Source organism: Octopus bimaculoides, chromosome 8 (assembly GCF_046866305.1).
Source record: "Octopus bimaculoides isolate indiv1 chromosome 8, ASM4686630v1, whole genome shotgun sequence".
NCBI lineage: Eukaryota > Metazoa > Mollusca > Cephalopoda > Octopoda > Octopodidae > Octopus > Octopus bimaculoides.
This window is the reverse complement of record NC_142935.1, coordinates 100,205,492-100,224,957: the sequence shown is the minus strand read 5'-3', so window position 1 is coordinate 100,224,957 and position 19,466 is coordinate 100,205,492. Positions and strand designations below refer to the sequence as shown.

The following is a 19,466-nucleotide window of genomic DNA, read 5'->3' as shown; positions in this document are numbered from 1 at the left end:
TTGTCTGTGACGATAATCATGACAATGATGATGATGATGATTGATGACAATCATGAGGGAGGTGGTTGTAGTTTTGTTTAACCCTGAGTTATACCTGAATGACCAAAGGTCTTTTAGCAGAGTGAATCAATGACAATGTATTCTATATTTTCTTTCCTTTTTTTACAATGGAAAGTGTGCTGCTTGAGGGAGATTTGGGTGCTATTCCTAGCAGACCAAGCAACCATGATGAGGCTCCTTCAAAGGTTCATGAAAATGGATAAAAAAAACTTAATAGAAATTTTTTTTATTTTTTCTTCATTTTTACGTGTGTGTGTGTGTGTGTGTGTGTGTGTGTGTGTGTGTGCGGGTGCGTGCGTGTGTGCGTGTGTGTGCGGGTGCGTGCGTGCGTGCGTGTGTGTGTGTGTGTGTGTAAAATTCACAAGAAATTCAGTTTTAATGTTCGTCTTTGGCTACAAATGTCAGAAGATTCTTCTGGAGAATATCTTTGTCCAAATGTCGACCTGCACAAAATATAAAAAAATTTGTTCTGTTAATGATGAAGGCAACAAAAACTGCATGAATGTTAGGTACAACAAAAAGGAACATTCTGAAGTACACACACACACACACACACACACACATTGGTATCATCCTCATTTAACGTCTGATTTCCATGCTGGCATGGGTTCGATGGTTTAGCAGGGTCTGGTGTGCCCCCAAGAACTGCATCATGCTCCACTGTGCGTATTAGCATGATTTCTACAGCTGGGTCCCCGTCCTAACATTAAACCCTGGTTGCCTCTTCACCTATGAACAGCACTAGTGAGGTTGCTATGCGGCTTGCAAGACTACGAACCCCAAGGGGGAAACTTTATGCTAGGAGATAAGAAACAGAGAGGGGGAAGTATGACAGAAAAGGGCCAGAGCAGAACAGGTTTCTTGTTGTAAAGAAGCTACATGTCTACTGAATTTTAGAAGGGGTTGGGCATGATTGGATGGAGTTTTGGAAAGTAATAGGAATAATGGGGTAGGAGGTGTCAAGGTAGAGACCTTCCAGGTACAAGGTAGGAATGAGTGTAAGGAATTCTGAATAAATCTGAAAGATGTATGTATGTATGTATATATATATATATATATATATATATATATATATATTCAAGAAGACCTGTTGACCACAACAACACTGGAACTGGTGCCACATAAAAAGCACTGGTGTCAGGCAGTGGGACTGAACCGGAAACCAAGTGATTGGGAAAGGAACTTCTTAACCATACGTGAGTGAGTGTGCATAGACAGGCATGAAATGGGTTGTATATATACATGGTGCACATCGCCACATAAAAAGCAAAACAAATGTGTAATTGGTTAATTTCCTGCCATTTGATTATTCAAATCATGACTAATTAAAACAAACCACTCAATGACAACAACAGCAACAACAAATACATCTACTTACCAATAAAGACAAACCTGCAGCACTTGTTGTCGGTGTCGGCCCATTCGGTCGTTTGTTGAAAGTCAAATAATTCATGAACAGATTGGAGAATAACCCTCCTCGGGTTGTCAGCCAGAAACAGAAGAGCCTAAAAGGGGGAACACAGGACGGAGCCAAATTCATTTAGAAGGTCATTCTCTCTTTACAGTTTAAATACCAATAGTCATAGTGTGTGCAGGTGTGTGTGCAGGTGTGTGTGTGTGTGTACAAACAAATACAGAGTTTCAAAACAGATTTTAAGCATACATACATGTATGGTGTGGTTTCAATTCCCACATGTACTAATTCTCATTTTTTCCATCGGGGCTTTATACACCCTACTATTAAACTATCTTCAATAACCAACAAACGGTGAATGCTTATAATTATAAGATTTGTTCTCGTCACCGTTTCTTAACTTGTGCAGAGTACACGCCACATTTACACACTTACCACTATGAAACCATATTTCATATATATATATACATATATATACCTATGGACTGTTACAACCAGGCTCTAGTAGCCAATGAGTTTAAGGGCTGCAAAACCTACATGCCCGATTTTGCCACCAGAATTTGACCAATCAGAGTGTTTAGAGTTCTATGCTATCAGGTTCACATTTGTGATGCTGGTTGTGTTGTGATGTATTTGTTTGCCTTTGATTGTGTAGGAGAGATAGGGAGAGGAGAAGGAGGAGAGAAAGAGAGAGAGAAGGACAGACAGAGGAGAGAGAGAGAAGGACAGACAGAGGAGAGAGAGAGAAGGACAGACAGAGGAGAGAGAGAGAAGGACAGACAGAGGAGAGAGAGAGAGAGAGAGTGTGAGTGGCACACAGTAAAAAGGAAAGAACAAAAGAAGTTCTTATTTCAACTCACTTTCATCCTGAAGACCTCCATCGGATTCCCGCCAGCATCACAAATGGTTTTCTCCCAAAGAAGGTTTTGAAGGAATTGCTCCACAGACGATTGGGTCACAGACTCCATGATGTCAAAGGTCACAGTTGTTATTGACTGAAAATTGAACAAAAACATTCATGAGCAATTAATGTTGTTGTTGTTGTTGTTCTTGTTGTTATGCTGAGCACTTATCTATGAGCAAGTAAACCTATGGGCAAATACATTCCAACCATGACTATCCCATCTTTGTTTCATGTGTAGTATATCTAGAATCATAATAACCAATGTTTTCTTCTATTTTTTAAGATGGTAGAGGGTGATGTAAGGGAATTTAGCAGCTATTACTAGCAAGACAAGCAACCACATTGACTTTTCTTTGGTGGTTCAATTGAATGCTGGAGGAAATCGTTTTTAAAACCGTTTTACACACACACACACACGCACACACACGCACGCACGCACACACACACACACACACACACACAGCTTTTAAAATAATGTCGGATATCAACCAAAAATAGAATTGGTAATTTCAGCAAGTCCCATTCCGTCAACAAACTTTGACATATCTCAACAAAGAAAAAACTTTCAAAAAGGCACGTAAAAAGGCACCCACTACACTCTCGGAGTGGTTGACGTTAGAAAGAGCATCCAACTGTAGAAACTCTGCCAGATTAGATTGGTGCCTGGTGTCAGTGCTGTCTGACTGGCACCCATGCTAGTGGTGCATAAAACACACCATTTGAGCAAGGCCAATGCCAGTGACATGTAAAAGGCACCATTCAAGTGTGACTGATGCCAGTGCCACCTGATCAGCTCCCATGCCAGTGGCACGTAAAAGCACCTACTACACTCTTGGAGTGATTGGTGTTAGGAAGAGCATCCAGCTGTAGAAACCTTGCTAAATCAGATTGGAGCCTGGTGCAGCCTCCCATCTTGCCAATTCTCAGTCAAACCGTCCAACCCATGCCAGCATGGAAAGCAGACGTTAAAAAGGAGGAGGAGGAGGCAAAAGATAAATTGTTAATTAAACTGCTTTCTGTAATTAAGAGTAACGAAAGTTTGAGTGAATGTATTTGATTGCCACTGCAAAAAAGTTAAACAATGTGTGTACATATGTAAGTGGGGGTGGGTCCTTTGAAAGGTAATGTGGAGCCAGACTATACACAACAGTTTCTCACCTGATCAAGATGTGGATTGTGGGGCACAAAGAGTTTTTGTTTCTTGAAATTATCTTCAGAGCTGGAAAAGAGGTGAAAATATCAAATTAAGAAAATTTGTTAGTAATTAATGGTTGAGTTTCATTATCGATCTGTCCTATCTATCTATCTATTTACCTATCCGTGAGCTTCTCCCTCATTTGCACACACACACACACTCAGTCAAACCGTCCAACTCATGCCAGCATGGAAAGCAGATGATGATGATGATAAAGGCCAGCAATTTTGATGAGAGTTTGTTGATATCACTGACCCCAGTCTTTGACCCCCTACTTTGTTTTATCAATCCTGAAAGGGTGAAATGCACAGTGGACCTCCACAGAATTTGAATTCAGAACATAAAGAACAAACACAACAAAGTATTTTTTTTTAGGTTCTGAGAATTCCCTCAATGCACGGCCCTTAATCAGAGCAAATAACACTTTTACTGATAAAGTCCAACTCAATATAATTAGCTTTGGTAAAGAATATTTTTCTTTTTCCTTTCTTTACTTTGTCCTGCAAGTAACTCGGCAACCTCACTAGTGCTGGTGCCATGGGGAAAGCATCCAGTACACAATGTAAAGTGGTTGGCGTTAAGAAGGGTTTCCCAGCCATAGGGGCCACGCCAAAAACTGACATTGGGACCTGATGCAACTCTGCAACTCATCAGGCTCTGTCAAATCATTCAACTCATTCCAGCATCAAAAACAGATGTTAAATGATGGTGATGATGGTGATGATGATGATGATGATGATGGCGATGGTGATGATGATGATGAAATGTGCCTCCAATATAAAAATAATAACATCAGTCAAGAATTGTGGCATCAAAAGTAATTTGATTCATAGTATCAAAGGAAAAAGAAGAAAAAAAGATAGAAGCAGCCCCCCCCCGCCCCCGCCCAATCCGGGGTACTTCAGTCACACAGTTTATGAGGTAAAGCACCCAAAAGTCTCATTTTGTTACAACTCACCTGGAAACGGTTCCTGAGGCATTGTAGGCATTGAGATGAAACACAACATCCAAGTGAACCCTGAAATGAAAACAAGGACAAAAGAATATAAGACAAAAACAAGTTTCTTCAAGTAGTATGGATGAAGGGGTGGGGGATGAAATGAGGGTGAGGGTGGGATGGGTGGGGTGGGGGAGGTAGTCATTGATTGTTTGCAAACATTGCAGGTGCTGGGGTGGATAAGAGATGGAGAGTTTGAAGAACAGAGAGATGGGAGGGAGGGAGGGAGAGAGGGAGGGAGGTGATCAACAGATAAAGGGGGGTGGGCAGGAATGTGAGGGGTAGCAGCAAATACAGACTTGACAGGATACAAATATATACATGTATGCATCCACCCCGGCCTCTGTCCCCACCCACCCCTTCAATACGATACCCTTCCTGACCCAAGCTACATTTCATCTTCCTCTTGCATCTCGTCCATCAATTTCACGCTTCTATAAATTCCCTCCCCCGCCTCTCTAAAAGTACCTCTCCTTTGCCTTTGTACCAATTGATGATACTACAACACTAGTTGTTAGCCATTACACCACCTCCTATACTAACAAATTCACTGAGTGACCAGCCTGTGCTATTGGGTATTTCAGTACCTCCACAACCATCTCAGGTGGTCAATCTGCAATCTTTGTCTTCATACTCTTAAATCCCTATTTCAATTATATAACTTGAGAAGCTGAGGCCCTTTATTTTGTCTCCATTTCAGTTGGTCCTTCCCATCTTTCTCCTTCTTCTTAATGCTGGTGAGGATGCGTATATGTCCCTTACCATTCCACACTTCTTGGCAAAAAGATCCTCGTCTCTAATCGACTGCTGCAATGTTTTATAATCCACAACACCTCACAACCTCTGGTCCTCTTGCAGAAAGTACCTGGATAAACCTTTGACTTTCATCTTCCTTCATTGCTAAATACTATAAACCAATAAAGACCAGCATTTGAGGAACAGATACAAACAAATTGATGGCCTGAATGCAGGGGGTTGGGGCATGGGCTCAGCCAGGGAGAAAGGTACCAAGAGCCAGAAGCAGCAGCAGCTGATGACAATGATGGTGTTGATGGTGGTGAAGATAATGATGACAAAACAGGAGGTAGAGAAGATGATAATGATGATGATGATGATGATATTGACAATGGCAGTAACAAAAACTTACACGGCAGAATGGAATTGGTAGCTAAAGTGAATAAAGAGAAATTGGTTAAGAGAGAAGAATATAGGAGTTGACAGTATGAATGAAAATAATGGGTGTTGGTGTATTATAAGTGGCATGGATTGACTTACAGGGTTGGCAGCAGGAAAAGTAAACAATACAATACGCTGTGTGTGGGGGGTGGGGGTGGAGGGGGGATGTGTTGTTGTAATAGTGTACATACACACACACACACACACAGAGTCAGTGTGTGTGATGAGTGTGTATGTACATATATATACATATATATATACTCTTTTACTTGTTTCCGTCATTTGACTGCGGCCATGCTGGAGCACCGCCTTTATATATATATATATATATATATATATATATATATGTATGTAGGGGAAGGCACTTCACGCCTACACACAACACACAAATATAAATATATATATATATATATATAGACACAAATATATACACACTGATGCACACATATATATACATGCACATATATATACATGCACACACACACACACACACACACATATATGAAAGGGTGCTATTTGAAGAAAATGAATGGGAGAAAGAGAGTCTGCCGAATGTCAACCCAACAGAGGAAACAGCTATCTGAATTGAGAGTACCTTGGTAGATAAAGCAATTAAGGGTATGAAGACAGGGAACTCCCCCCCCCCATTCCATCACGAATCACCACAGAGATGCTTAAAATATCTAGCGGTGTCAGCTGTAGTCAAGTCACCCATATAGTTAACCAGGTGATACATGAAGGAGTCATACCCAATGACTGGTGTAGCAGCACCATAGTCAACTGCTACAAAGGTAAAGGTGATGCATTATATACAAATAATTACAGAGGTATCAAGTTGTTGGATCAAGTAATGAAGGTCACAGAGAGGGTCATAGCTCAACTAATTAGGGACCGAGTCAGTTTAGATGAAATGCAGCTTGGGTTTGTGCCAGGGAAAAAAGCACCACTGATGCTATATTTCTGGTAATCCTATGGATTTTGACTATATCTTATGTATATGAATGTACCAATGTATATTGTGGAGAATTCTGACAATTTAAAATGGATTGAGTGAATATGAACACTGACCTTTGAAATTTGTTTCTCTCTTTCCGAATTATTATTATTATATATATATATATATATATATATATATATATATAAATGTGACAATTAGTTGGTTGTCATAATAAAACTCAGAGTTTCGGATGTCGGGGCTGAAGTCAGTTCTGGCATCTCATCAGTTATTAAGACAAGCAAAAACGCATAATAACTGATGAGATGCCGGAGCAGACTTCAGCCCCGACATCCGAAACTCTGAGTTTTATTATGTCAACCAATTAGTTGTCACATATTATATTTATAGATAAATTCCTCTATTTTACATAATATTGAGGCCTCATTCATTCTTTAGTTGTCATATTATTATTATTAATATACACACACACATATGTAGATGAAGGGTACTGAAAAGTTCTTGGTTTTAAGATTATCGCAAAAGGCCCAGCTGGAGGCCCAACCTTCCAAGCTCTTTTACAGGGCTTGGAAAAACTGAAGGACCACTGCAATAAGTGTGTGAATCTGAGAGGGGAATGTGTTCAGTGAAATCATAATTAACTGATCCTCCTTTAGTTTCTTTAACCCAAAGCCAGGAACTTTTCAGCACCCCCTCATGTGTGTGTGTGCGTGTGTCTGCATGTGTGTGTACATACACACACACACACACACAGGTGGGAAAGAAAGTAACAGAGAGAGGTAAAAAAGAAAGAAAGAAAGAGTGAAGGGGAGTAATCCAAATATAGCCGATGTACAGGGGCAAAAAGTTAAAATAGCTGAATGTGAAACCTCTCCACCACCACCACCACCACCACCATCTCACCTGCCACTCAAACACAATCACAACAACAACAACAACAACAATAATAGTTAATAATAATAAACACATCGTAGAGCTCCAAACATGTGACAAGCTGCAGTTAAGTGTGGTTTGTTAAGACAAAAACCATAGGTACCCCAGGGTGGGCATAAAAGAAATAAACCAAGAAACACATACACACAGCCCCCCCTCCACCATAAACAACAGCTGACTTCTCTCTCTCTCAGTTGTTGATCTATCATCATCATCATCATCATCATCATGAAAACTCCTACCACTCACCCAATGGAGGCGACCACCACCACCATCATCATCATCACAAATGGCACAACCACCACCACCACCACAACTACAACATTTATCAACATCATCATCATCATCACAGCTAACATAGCAAATACCATCATGATCATAACCACCACAACCATCAACATCATCATCATCACCACCAACAGCAACAGCAGCAACAACAACAACAGCAACACCACTTCTGGGTCGTGACGGCATTTGTGATAACACAAGAACTACTTCAACCATCATCATCATCACCTCCACAAACAACCCAAAGCTGTACCACCACAACTACCACCACCACTACTGCAATTAATACCACCCCAACCATCATCCCCCTCCACCACCACCACACCGTTCCACAGTTTCTTTTAGAAATGATGTTTGCATGTCAGAGACATTTTAAAACAGCAAATATTAGTTTTACCAATTTTCACACACACACACACACACACACACACACATGTATGGGTATGTATGTATATGATGATCTATATATACGATATGCATGCATGTGTATATACTTAGATGTACCTGATTATGTATATGTGTGTGTGTGTGTGTATGTGTGTGTATAAAATGGAGGAGAGAGATAGTCAGAGACATGATCTCTGTGTCAACAAGAACGACCCTCCAAGAATTTTTAAAGAAGTAGTGGTTGGTCTGCTCACCACCACCACGACCACCACTTCTGAAATATAGTAATTAATACTCGTTAATAAATAAACAATTCTTGAAAGTGAAAAATGCAAATTGGGACGTCACTGCCTACCACCATCAACACTACTACTACTACTACTACTACTACTACACACGCTACCACCGTCACTGACACCATCTTTGCTTCTACCCTCACATGACCACCAAAACTGCCTTTTCATTTCCCACCACACACACCACTACCATGGAACTCAGCACACCACCACCACCACCACCACCATGAAACAAGGTAGATCAACATGCTAGCAATAGCAGCAAATCTCCCTCAACTCTCACCCAGCTGTCTTAAAATGGACATCGGATAAAATGGTTCCAGGTAGGTTGAATATGAAAAAAAAAAGCAAATGGAATGGTCACAGTTGGATTTTTCTACGATCAGTGCTGACCCAGGGCTAAATAACACATAAGCCAATGAAATAACCTCTATGTGATCACATGACCTGCTAAAACAGCAACTAATCTGTATCTTATCTTTGCTAATTCTGCTCCTCATTAATTGGGCAATAATTTCTTATTAACTTTCATAACCAGGTCCAACAATTTGATGCCTCTCTCTCTCTCTCTCTCTCTCTCTCTTCCTGGGTTTCTCTCTCTTGAAAGCTCCAGACAGCTATTTGCAACCCCCTACACACCACCCATCCATACCATTCAAGTCTTCTTTCTTGCACACTTTGTCCCCAACTCCTCTGATGCCCAGTTTTTCTCTCACTGCATTTCTCCTTTCTCCTTCAGACACACTGACATTGCACATCCAATGCAAGATGCTCGCTTCATTTCTTTACAGCTGTTTCGAGTCCCCTGCAGTCACAGACCATTTCTATAAGCAGCATCATGCTTTGTATCCCAAGCTGCCATATAACCTGCCATTCCCTCTGATGGAAAACACCTTTAGCGCCAGCAGCAGTAGAAGCTCCCAGAACTTTTTCCAACCTGTTACTACCCTGGCTGGCTGCTACATTTTCGGAGCAACTAACACCCCAACTAATTAACATCTAGGCAAGTGTCTTCTACTATAGCCTTGATCCAACCAAAGCCTTGTAAGTGGATATGGTAGACAGAAACTGAAAGAAGCCTGTCGTGTATATATATATATATATATATATATATATATATATATATATATATATATATGTATGTGTGTTTGTGTGTCTGTGTTTGTCCCCTCCCAACACCAACATCGATGCTGGTGTGTTTACGACCCTGTAACTTAGCGGTTCAGCAAAAGAGGCTGATAGAATGAGTACTAGGCTTACAAAGAATAAGTCCTGGGGTCAATTTGCTTGACTAAAGGCGGTGCTCCAGCATGGCCACAGTCAAATGACTGAAACAAATAAAAAGAATAAAAGAATATTTTTCTTCTTTTTCTTAACATGAAACCAATGGTAGCCTTGATTCACAAATAAAGAAATTCTATCAACCAATGCAGTGTTGAGCACTCATTTTCATAGTTTGACATTTGCACACACACACACACACACATATATATATATATATATATATATACACATACTATCTATGTATATATATATACATACAGAGGAGGAGGAGGAGGAGGAGGCAGTAATGGTAGCACCGTAGGTAATGGAACAGGGAAGTTGAGAAGACATGCAGAAAGGAAACACTTGATTTCCTAAATAAATGAATGAATAAAATAAAATAAATAAAAGGTCAAAGAGCAGATGATCTTCTGGAAGAAGGATTGTTGATGAAAATTAACCTTTTTCCCAGCCATTTAAGCCCACCACAAGCCACGAGTGGCAGGAAGAGGTAAGGACAAAGAGAGAGAAAAGCAAAGATGAAGAAAAATCTAATCATTGCTGACTCTTGAGTCATGAGAGGTGAAGGGTTGGTGGAGGTTCTTATAATTATTTTACACGTCCATGCTGCAGTCATTTTCTACAGAATCCTTACATAAGAGACTAAATATTCTGGTTGTGTTTTGCCAAAAGATGGCGCCACTCATTCCCCTCAGCTATAAACAGTGTTCCTGATTGGCTGAGATTCTGATGAATGAAGACCTGGGATGATGAGGAGGTCATCTTTGGAGCATTGGACAGGATTCTGTCTTCTTGCTCTCTTCATCTTTTTTTTTTTTTCATTATTTATTGTTGTCGTTGTTGTTGTATCTTTGCAGTTATTGATGTTAATTTGTTGTTGTTAATCTGGTTACTGTTTGTGTTGCTGTTGCTAGATTTACTGTTGTTGTCGTCAATGTTGTTGTTGTTGTTGTTGTTGTTAAGGGTATTACTATCATTATTTTTTAAACCATTATTGTTATTGTTATTATCAGTGTTGTTGTTGTCAATGTTGTTATTGCAGTTGTTGATGTTGTCCCCAGCCTAATTACTGATATTATTCCTGTTTTCATTCTTATTTCTGTTCTTTTCTTTGTTGTTCTTTTTCTTCTTGCAACAGTCGATGCTGTTGTTGTTGTTGTTGTAGCTTTTCTCACAGCTGTTATCGTTCTCATGTCAGTTGTTGTTCGGGTTCTTTACATTCAGAGTTCAAATCCCACCGAGGTCAACTTCATCTTTTTCCCTTCCAGGGTCACCACAATAAAGTACCATTCAGACACTGGGAACAATGTCATTCACAATTCCCCTTCTGCAAATTTCAAGCCCACCCTAGCAACAATCATCATCATCATCATCCTTGTCCTAATGGAAGGTGGCAAGCTGGTAGAATCATTCGAGAGTGTTGTGGGTGCTTTTTACATGCCACCAGCACAGGAGCCAGTCAGGTGGCACTGGCAACGGCCACAGTCAGATGGTGCATTTTACGTGCTACTGACGCAGTAGTCAGTCGAGGTGGGGGTGCAGGAGGGCTAATAGATATATATATCATCATCGTTTAACGTCCGCTTTCCATGCTAGCATGGGTTGGACGATTTGACTGAGGACTGGTGAAACCGGATGGCAACACCAGGCTCCAGTCTGATTTGGCAGAGTTTCTACAGCTGGATGCCCTTCCTAACGCCAACCACTCAGAGAGTGTAGTGGGTGCTTTTACGTGTCACCCGCACGAAAACGGCCACGCTCGAAATGGTGTCTTTTATGTGCCACCCGCACAAGCCAGTCCAGGGGCTCTGGCAACGATCTCGCTCGAAAATCCTACAGGAGCCAGTCAGGCGGTACTGGCAACGGCCACGCTCAAAATGGTGCATCTCATGTGCCACCCGCACAAGAACCAGTCCAGGGGCACTGGCAACGATCTTACTTGGCTTGCCGGGTCTTCTCACGCACAGCCCATTTCCAAAGGTCTCGGTCCGTAGTCATCGCCTCGGTGAGGCCCAATGTACGAAGGTCTTGCCTCACCACCTCAGCCCAGGTCTTCCTGGGCCTACCTCTTCCACGGGTTCCCTCAACTGTTAGGGTGTGGCACTTTTTCTCGCATACACACAACAGACTTCCACAGAGTTTCTGCCCAGTGAATTAATCCACAAGGCATTGATCATCGAAACCCAGGGCTACAGAAGAAAATACTTGCCCAGGGTGCCATGCAGTAGGATTAAACTGGGAACCCTGTCTTCACAAAGCCTCTTAACCACATGGCCACGCCTGTGCCTGATCTTCTAATCATGAAAAGTCCAATAAAAAAGTTTAGGGTTTTTTTTTTTTTGCAGTAAGAAAAGCTCATCTCTTCTTGGCTGCAAAGTAATGAAGACATCAAATGAATTGGATCTCAGATTGAAATGGATCTGTATGGTGTGCAAGGTGGGGGGGGGGGGGGGGGTGCAGTTGAGAGACTGAGGATGTGGAATCTAAATACACCCTATTAAAGCATCAAGGTACCAGTTGTAAGTAGCAAAGACATATCCCCCTCCCCCCACTCTTGTAGAAGGCTTCAATAAATAAACAACAGCCTGCTATTTAACAGGAAAATATGAGGTGGATGTAATTGATAAAAACAAAAAAACAGCAGAACGAGAGAGAAAGAATATAAGTGTTAGGGCCTAACATGGGGGAGGGGTAGGATGTCGGGGAGGGGTTGGATGGTTATTTCAAAAACAAAATTTAGAAAAAAAAGAAAAAAGAAGAGAAAAAAGTGATCGAAACAAGGTAGGTGGCGTTGTTGAAGTAAGATGTATTAAAGATGTAAATACATAGAACCAATAAGGGTAGCAATAATATTTGGAAAAAGAAAAAGGAAAAACAAAGTCCTAACCTAGCGTTTCATGGGTTGGTATTTGTAAGGAGCAGCGACAGAGGTGGGGGGGAGAGAGGGCAAAGATTGATTATTTTGAAATGCTTGCTGTGGTGAAGGCTTTTGTTGGTGGTAAGGGATATATGATATGGTAAGGATGGTAAGCAATTGGGGGGGGGGGATGCTGTTATAATATTTTGAAAACCCTACAAGAGAGACGAACACGGACCAAAGAAAGTGAATGTTTAGAAATATAGAAATATACATACAACAACATCAAAATGGTAGGGAGTGTCACGAGGGACGTTTGACTATTAATCCTAGCAAATCAAGCAACAGGAATTTTAAAAACAACAAAAAACAGATATAAACATGTGTATTCTCAGTATTTTATTGCCATCTGCCATTCTTTAATTTCAACTTCTAATATCTAATCCCACCAAATATTATAACGAAATGATAATTGCCCTTGTGTTGTCTGCTAGGAGATGCCACATGTCTATAAAAACAGTTATTCCTATTCTCTATGATCAAAGAGTTCCAAACATGACAGTTCCATCTTCTTTTCCTTGAGACTGAGTGTGGAAATAAGATGACACAAACATGTCCTTCCTTTTTTCAAGATCATAGAGTGATATCTGAAGGAGATTTCACTGGTATTTCTAAGAGGATGAGAGACTATCAAGAGTAAAGGGTTTTTTGATCCCTAGTGGTGGTCCCCTTATATTTTTGATCTTGTAGGACCCTTATATTTTGTGATTTTGTACAACGAAATTGATAGAGTAATGGACAATAATACCAGCAGAATTTCATTTCAATCATTTCAAATCCTTTAAGACAAAAGGTTTATAAAATAAGGATCAGTAGAATGTGTTGGGTAAAATTGTTTCCTCCTCATAAACTTGTGGATGTGTGCCATAAGAGATCTTTACAAAAGAAGGAAGAATAAAAGAAGGAAACGTATGGGGGGGGGATCAAGGAAAGAAAAAAGAAGAAATAAGGAAAGAAAAGAAGAAAAGTAGTAAAACAAACAGTAAGGTAAGAGAAAAGGGACCAGCTGGTTTAGCCTGTTGACCCCCCCCCCCCCAATACACACACACACTACCTTAAAGGTCTGAGAATCTGAGAGGTTAGTACCCAACTAATGCTGTATGGGTGTCATGTTGTTTTGTTGTGTTTTGCCCAAAGTGGGTCTGAGAGAGAGAGGGGGGGGATGGGGGGAGGTGTTTGTAAACAAACTACAGCAGCTTGCTCAGCCATGTTGAAGTACAGGAAAAATAAACAACTACCATGGTTACAACACTATCACCACTACTACCACGACCACAACAACAACATCCATGTAATATCAAACTCTCTCTCTCTCTCTCTCTCTCTTTCGCAAATCCAACTGCAACTTAAAACACATAGAAATAACAATGATGGTGATCAGCATCATCATCCAACACTATCACCATCATCATCATCATCACGACAATGATGGTGATGATGATGTTGATAATGATGATGATAATGGAAGTGGGTTAAAATGATGATGATGATGATGATGATGGTGATGATAATGATAACGATGATGGTGGGATGGTGGTAGGTAGGGAGAATGGGAGTAGAAGATGGGGATAATGCTGGGGAGTGAGGCTGATCTTGGTAGGACAATGGTAATTTTGAAGATAAGGGATGATAACACAATTCAGATGATGATGATGATGGGGGTGGTTGTAATATTATTAAGGGACAGCAAGCATAGGGATCATCCCCTTCTCTTATTTCAGTGTGTCATTTCTTACTTACCTACCCCCACCTGCTAACACTACATCATCCCTGCCCCCACCCCATCACACACACATTCCACTCTTGTGTTTCCCTCTAAAACTTTAGAAAGTTGTGCAGCCATTCTCCAAGTTTTCCGCTTATGCCCAGATCGCGCACTTTGTGACATATCATACCATGGGTCATACAAGACAACAGAGTAATGGATGAAGAAATATTCCATCCAGGAACAGATGCAGAGCAAAGCTGATATATTTCCATCATGCTTGTTTACCGATCTGCATTCACAAGATTTTGGTCAATTTTGAATCAGGGATATCAGCACCAAGAAGGGCATCCAGCCATAGAAACCATTCCAAAGCAGACAGAAGATCATGTGAAGTCCTCTGGCTCTTTGGATCTTGTCAAGCCATCCCACTCATTCCAACAGGGAAAGGGACATTAAATGATGATGATGATGGGTGGCAGTAGTGGTGGTGGTGTCAACATGTGGCGACAGTCTTGGTGGAGATTGTAAAATTTGTTTTCAGGAAAACCGTGAGTAACCTTAAACAAATTGTAAGGTTAAAGGTTAAGTATTACCTTCCCATGGTGAGAAAACATGTGGGGAGCGTGTGCACTCACACACATGCACAAATACATGTACACACATACATACACACATGCACAGACACGGACATATGAGTAATGGTGTAGTAGTAGTAGATGGTGAGTACTAGTGGTGAGTGGGATGGTAGTGATGGTAATACTAGAAGTTGTACTGATGTTAGTGGTGGTGGTGGTGGTGGTTTGAATTGTAATGGTTGGGGTGATGTGATGAGGAAGTAGCAACAGTGGTGGTGGTGGTGTTTAGAGTTAAATTAATCCTTCTTCCTGCCCTTGTTGTTATTTAGTCGCTTGTATTCTGCTGTTGTAAATACATGCAGAGATGATTGTTAATATCTTCCACACATTCCCACTAGCATCCTCATCATCATCATCATCATCATCATTTAATATCTGCTTTCCTGGCTGGCATGGGTGGATTGGATGCTTTGACAGGAACTGGTGAGCCAGAGGAGGACTGCACCCGGTGCCAACTGTCTGCTTTGGCAAGGTCTTTACAGATGAATGCCCTGCCTTACACCAACCACTTTCCAGGGTGGACTCGGTGAGTTTTACGTGGCCCACCAGCGAAACAATGAAATCCCTTTCAGGGGTTGTTGTTAAACCTAAACATTCTGCTTAATCCAAACGTTTTAGCCTCAAGGACCCCAGAGAAAGCAAAATCAAGCTGACCAGTTGCAACATTTCTTTAGTCCAAAGTAGTTCCAGCTTTGGTCCTCAGATGACCAAGGCCTTGTGAATGAAATTTTAGGAGACCGACATGATGTAGCTACAAGGGTTTTATGCTGTGTGTAGGGATCAATGTCAAAAGAGGGGTTAGTTTAGGGGGAGATATGTATATATAGGGGGTGGGGCAGGGGCTATTTCATGAAAAGAAATATATCAATCCCCTTCATCCTGTGTCCCTCACTCTTCATCTGACCCCAGAAAACCCTTTTTTGAAACAGGTGGGAACTATCAAGCAATTGGAGGAAAAGAAACCCCCTTCACTTACATACACACACACCTCATGCTAGCATATATATATATATGTGTGCGTGTGTGTATGCATATACATATATATATATGCATACACACATATATATATACGTACATGTATATACATATGTATATACATATGTATATATATACATACACATATATATATACATACATGCACATACGCATACACACACCAGCACTATCACACACACACACACACACCCCTACAGGGTGAGATACAAACAGAAATGGATGCTAATGTTAAGATATGAGTTTATGATCTCTCTCTTTCTCTCTCTCCTCTTTCTGTCTGTCTGTCTGTCTCTCTCTCTCTCTTTCTCTCTCTCTCTCTCTCTCTCTTTCTTTTTCTTTCATATTGTTTTTCTTCTTTGTTTTCTTTTTGTGTTTGTAGCATCATTTATGTTTGTTTAGTTTTATTTCACACTTTTCTCCGTTTGTTGATTTTATTTCCCTGTTTTTTGTTATTTATTCCATTATTTATTTATTTTGCAGTTCTCCACCTTCAACAGAATCTGATACAATTTCCAAAGCGAACTACATCTCTCTCTCTCCCCTCCTCCTATTATTCATGCCAGTTATCTGATTCCAGTTTTAAACCAAACTTAAACTATTAGTTAGAAGGCTTTTAGTCAACTGACAAATGACAATCTTCCATTTACCAAAAGATACAATTAATTTAAACCCTTTGTTTTTCACTTTTTTTCTCTTCTTTTTTTGTATTTTAATGATTTTGAATCTTCTTTAAACTCAGTGAATCACCATCACAATCATTATCATCATCATCATCACATTTAGCATGCCCATGGCATAGGCGTGTGGTTAAGAAGCTTGCTTCCCAACCACATGACTTTGGGTTCAGTCCCACAGTGTGACACTTGAGGCAAATGATTTCTGCTATTGCCCTGGGCCGACCAGAGCCTTGTGAATAGATTTGGTCGATGGAAACTGAAAGAAGCTCATCACAAATGTGTGTGTGTGTGTGTGTGTCCCCTTGTCTTGACATCATGGGAGGGTTATCAATGAGTGTTCACATCAGCAGATACGGAGTGAGACAACTCGATGCAGCTGTTCGGCTGCAGAGGATTTAGCACAGTTGACTGGAACTAGCAGAGTCTGTTTTGGTGATGGAATTTGTAACTGCTGCAGGCAAACGTGCACGCACATGCATGTGTGCACACAGAACTATACATATACAGAGAGAGAGAGAGAGAAAGACATAATTTATTAACTGAATACAATTGACATAAACACTTTTCCCTAATCTCGTGTGCATAGAGTGTTCACAAACATAAAACAGGGGCAGAGTGAGAGAGGGAGAATGAGAGAAGCATTGAAATGTCTGATGTCAAATAGGTCAGCATTGAATCAGTGGTGCCAAACAGTCAGTGCCAAAACAGCTGTGCCAGAATGTCTCAAACCCCAAAAGGTACCAAATTATCTAGAAATAAACAAATCCATGCTGAAGTTCGTTAACCCTTTAGCATTTAATCCAGCCATACCCAGCCCAAATATTTTACCTGTTTTATCTTAAAACTGACCGCATCCAATCTCTCACACCTACCCTACAATGTCATTCTGAAAATATACAAACACACCATTGAAATCTTGAAGCTACAACATAATGCGTGATTAATTCAAAATGGTGTGAATAAGTATTACTTTTGACAAAAAAAAATCTGTATGGTAACGAGTTGTCTTCATTGATTGTCTTTTAATTGGATGCTTACTTTGTTTCTAATGTCATGCTTTGTGTGTGATGACCAATGTCCAGCAGCTCATTCCCTATTCATCTTATAGAAACTTTGCCCCATGGATTACCAAAAGCCTGGAATATATATCTCTCTCATTTCAATTTCCACAACATACTCTTACCATAATTGATATTCTGTGTATTTCTGTTCGTTCTACCAAGTCTAGATTATCTTCATGGTTTAGAATTTAATTTATGTGTGTGTGTGTGTGTGTGTGTGTGTATGTGAGTGTGTGCCAGAGTGTGTGTATGTGTGCCAATGCGTGTGTCAGATTGTTTATATTTTTCTCAAATAATCTACTTGAAACTCGTATTTTTTTATCTGGTCTTTCCTTCTTTTTTTGGTTCCAATTGTTTTATTTCTGTAGTTTTCAAAAGTTTCTATTATTTTTTTACTTACCATTCCTTCTCTTCTACCTTTTTTGATCTTTTCACTATTGTTACTGTCGGTGTATTGATATTTGTGTTGTTGTTGTTGTAAAACTCATTAAATTCTCAATCATTCTGTTTATGAGACAAAGTAGTAAACAAGCGAGATAGGATGGAAGTAAATAATATTTTGTTATTTAGACACAAAGGTTTATAGACTTGGAAGGAACACTACAAAGAAAGCTTAGAATGGGATTTTCTAAGATTCCTGCCTTACTAAAAGATACAGAAATTTTTTTAAATAATTTTTTCCTGCTTTTCAATAATACCCAAGATCTTGCTTTAACCCTTTCGCTACTGTATTTATTTTGAGATGCTTGGTTATCATTCAGCTTGGTTATCATTCAGCTAGTGTTAGGGACATAAATTGTGACTAAGATTTGGTGGAAGATTTTAATTGAAAACTTATGAAAACAAGATATTTGTACTCAGAGCCAGAGGTGGTTCCAGGCAGGTTCGTAATGAAAGTGTTAATAATGGATTAGGAGAGAGAATATTTCAATGACCACATTTTTTAAAGTATTAATACTATTAGACTTTGAGTTCAAATTCTGTTAGAGTGAATTTTAATCTTTTGTCTTTCCAGGATTAATAGAATTAAGCACCAGTCAAGTCTGGATTTTGCAGACGACAAGGCAGCATTAACAGGATCCAGACAAGACCTGCAGTTACTGGTTAGCAAAGCCCAGCACTCATGCAGCAAATACAGGTTTCAACATCAGTAACAAGAAGACCAAAATCATACTGACTCAGACCCACACTCCACCATCAGAGGTATTATCCATCACCCAGAAGGAAGGAGAAGTATTAGACAACTTCACCTATTTTTTTTTTTTGGGGGGGGGGGGTTTCCATTAGTTGCAAAAGAGATATGGAGGAAGCGCTTGACTGCAGAGTGGAAAAGGTGTCAGCAATATTAAACAAAATCTAGAAGAGCAAAAAACTTTCTTTAAAAATCAAAAAATAGTTTCACAAAATGTACAGAAAATCAGCATCAAATGGAATGACCTTTCTCAACACGAGAAGGTCAGAAGCAGAGCAGACCAACGCCTGGTACCCATCAGCATCTGCAAGCAGCAACTGGGTTAGATGAGACATGTCACAAGACTCCTGACAAACAGACTCCTTGGGGACAACAGAACAAAGAATGTCCC

General features: G+C 40.2%; 1 protein-coding gene across 3 annotated transcripts in view; it reads right to left on the bottom strand.

Annotated features, from left to right (window-relative positions):
• Positions 1-270: 270 nt before the first annotated feature.
• Positions 271-19,466, bottom strand: part of LOC106868185 (zinc-regulated GTPase metalloprotein activator 1) — a 52,195-nt gene continuing 32,999 nt past the window's right edge. For all 3 annotated transcript variants that reach the window (XM_089356873.1, XM_089356872.1, XM_089356874.1), the window contains exons 11-15: positions 4,532-4,591; positions 3,537-3,597; positions 2,335-2,469; positions 1,439-1,565; positions 271-503 (exon numbers count right to left, since the gene is read on the bottom strand). In XM_089356873.1, the coding sequence (XP_089212999.1) occupies positions 436-503; positions 1,439-1,565; positions 2,335-2,469; positions 3,537-3,597; positions 4,532-4,591 (451 nt within the window). In that variant the 3' untranslated portion in view covers positions 271-435. The remainder of the gene's footprint in view (positions 504-1,438; positions 1,566-2,334; positions 2,470-3,536; positions 3,598-4,531; positions 4,592-19,466) is intronic.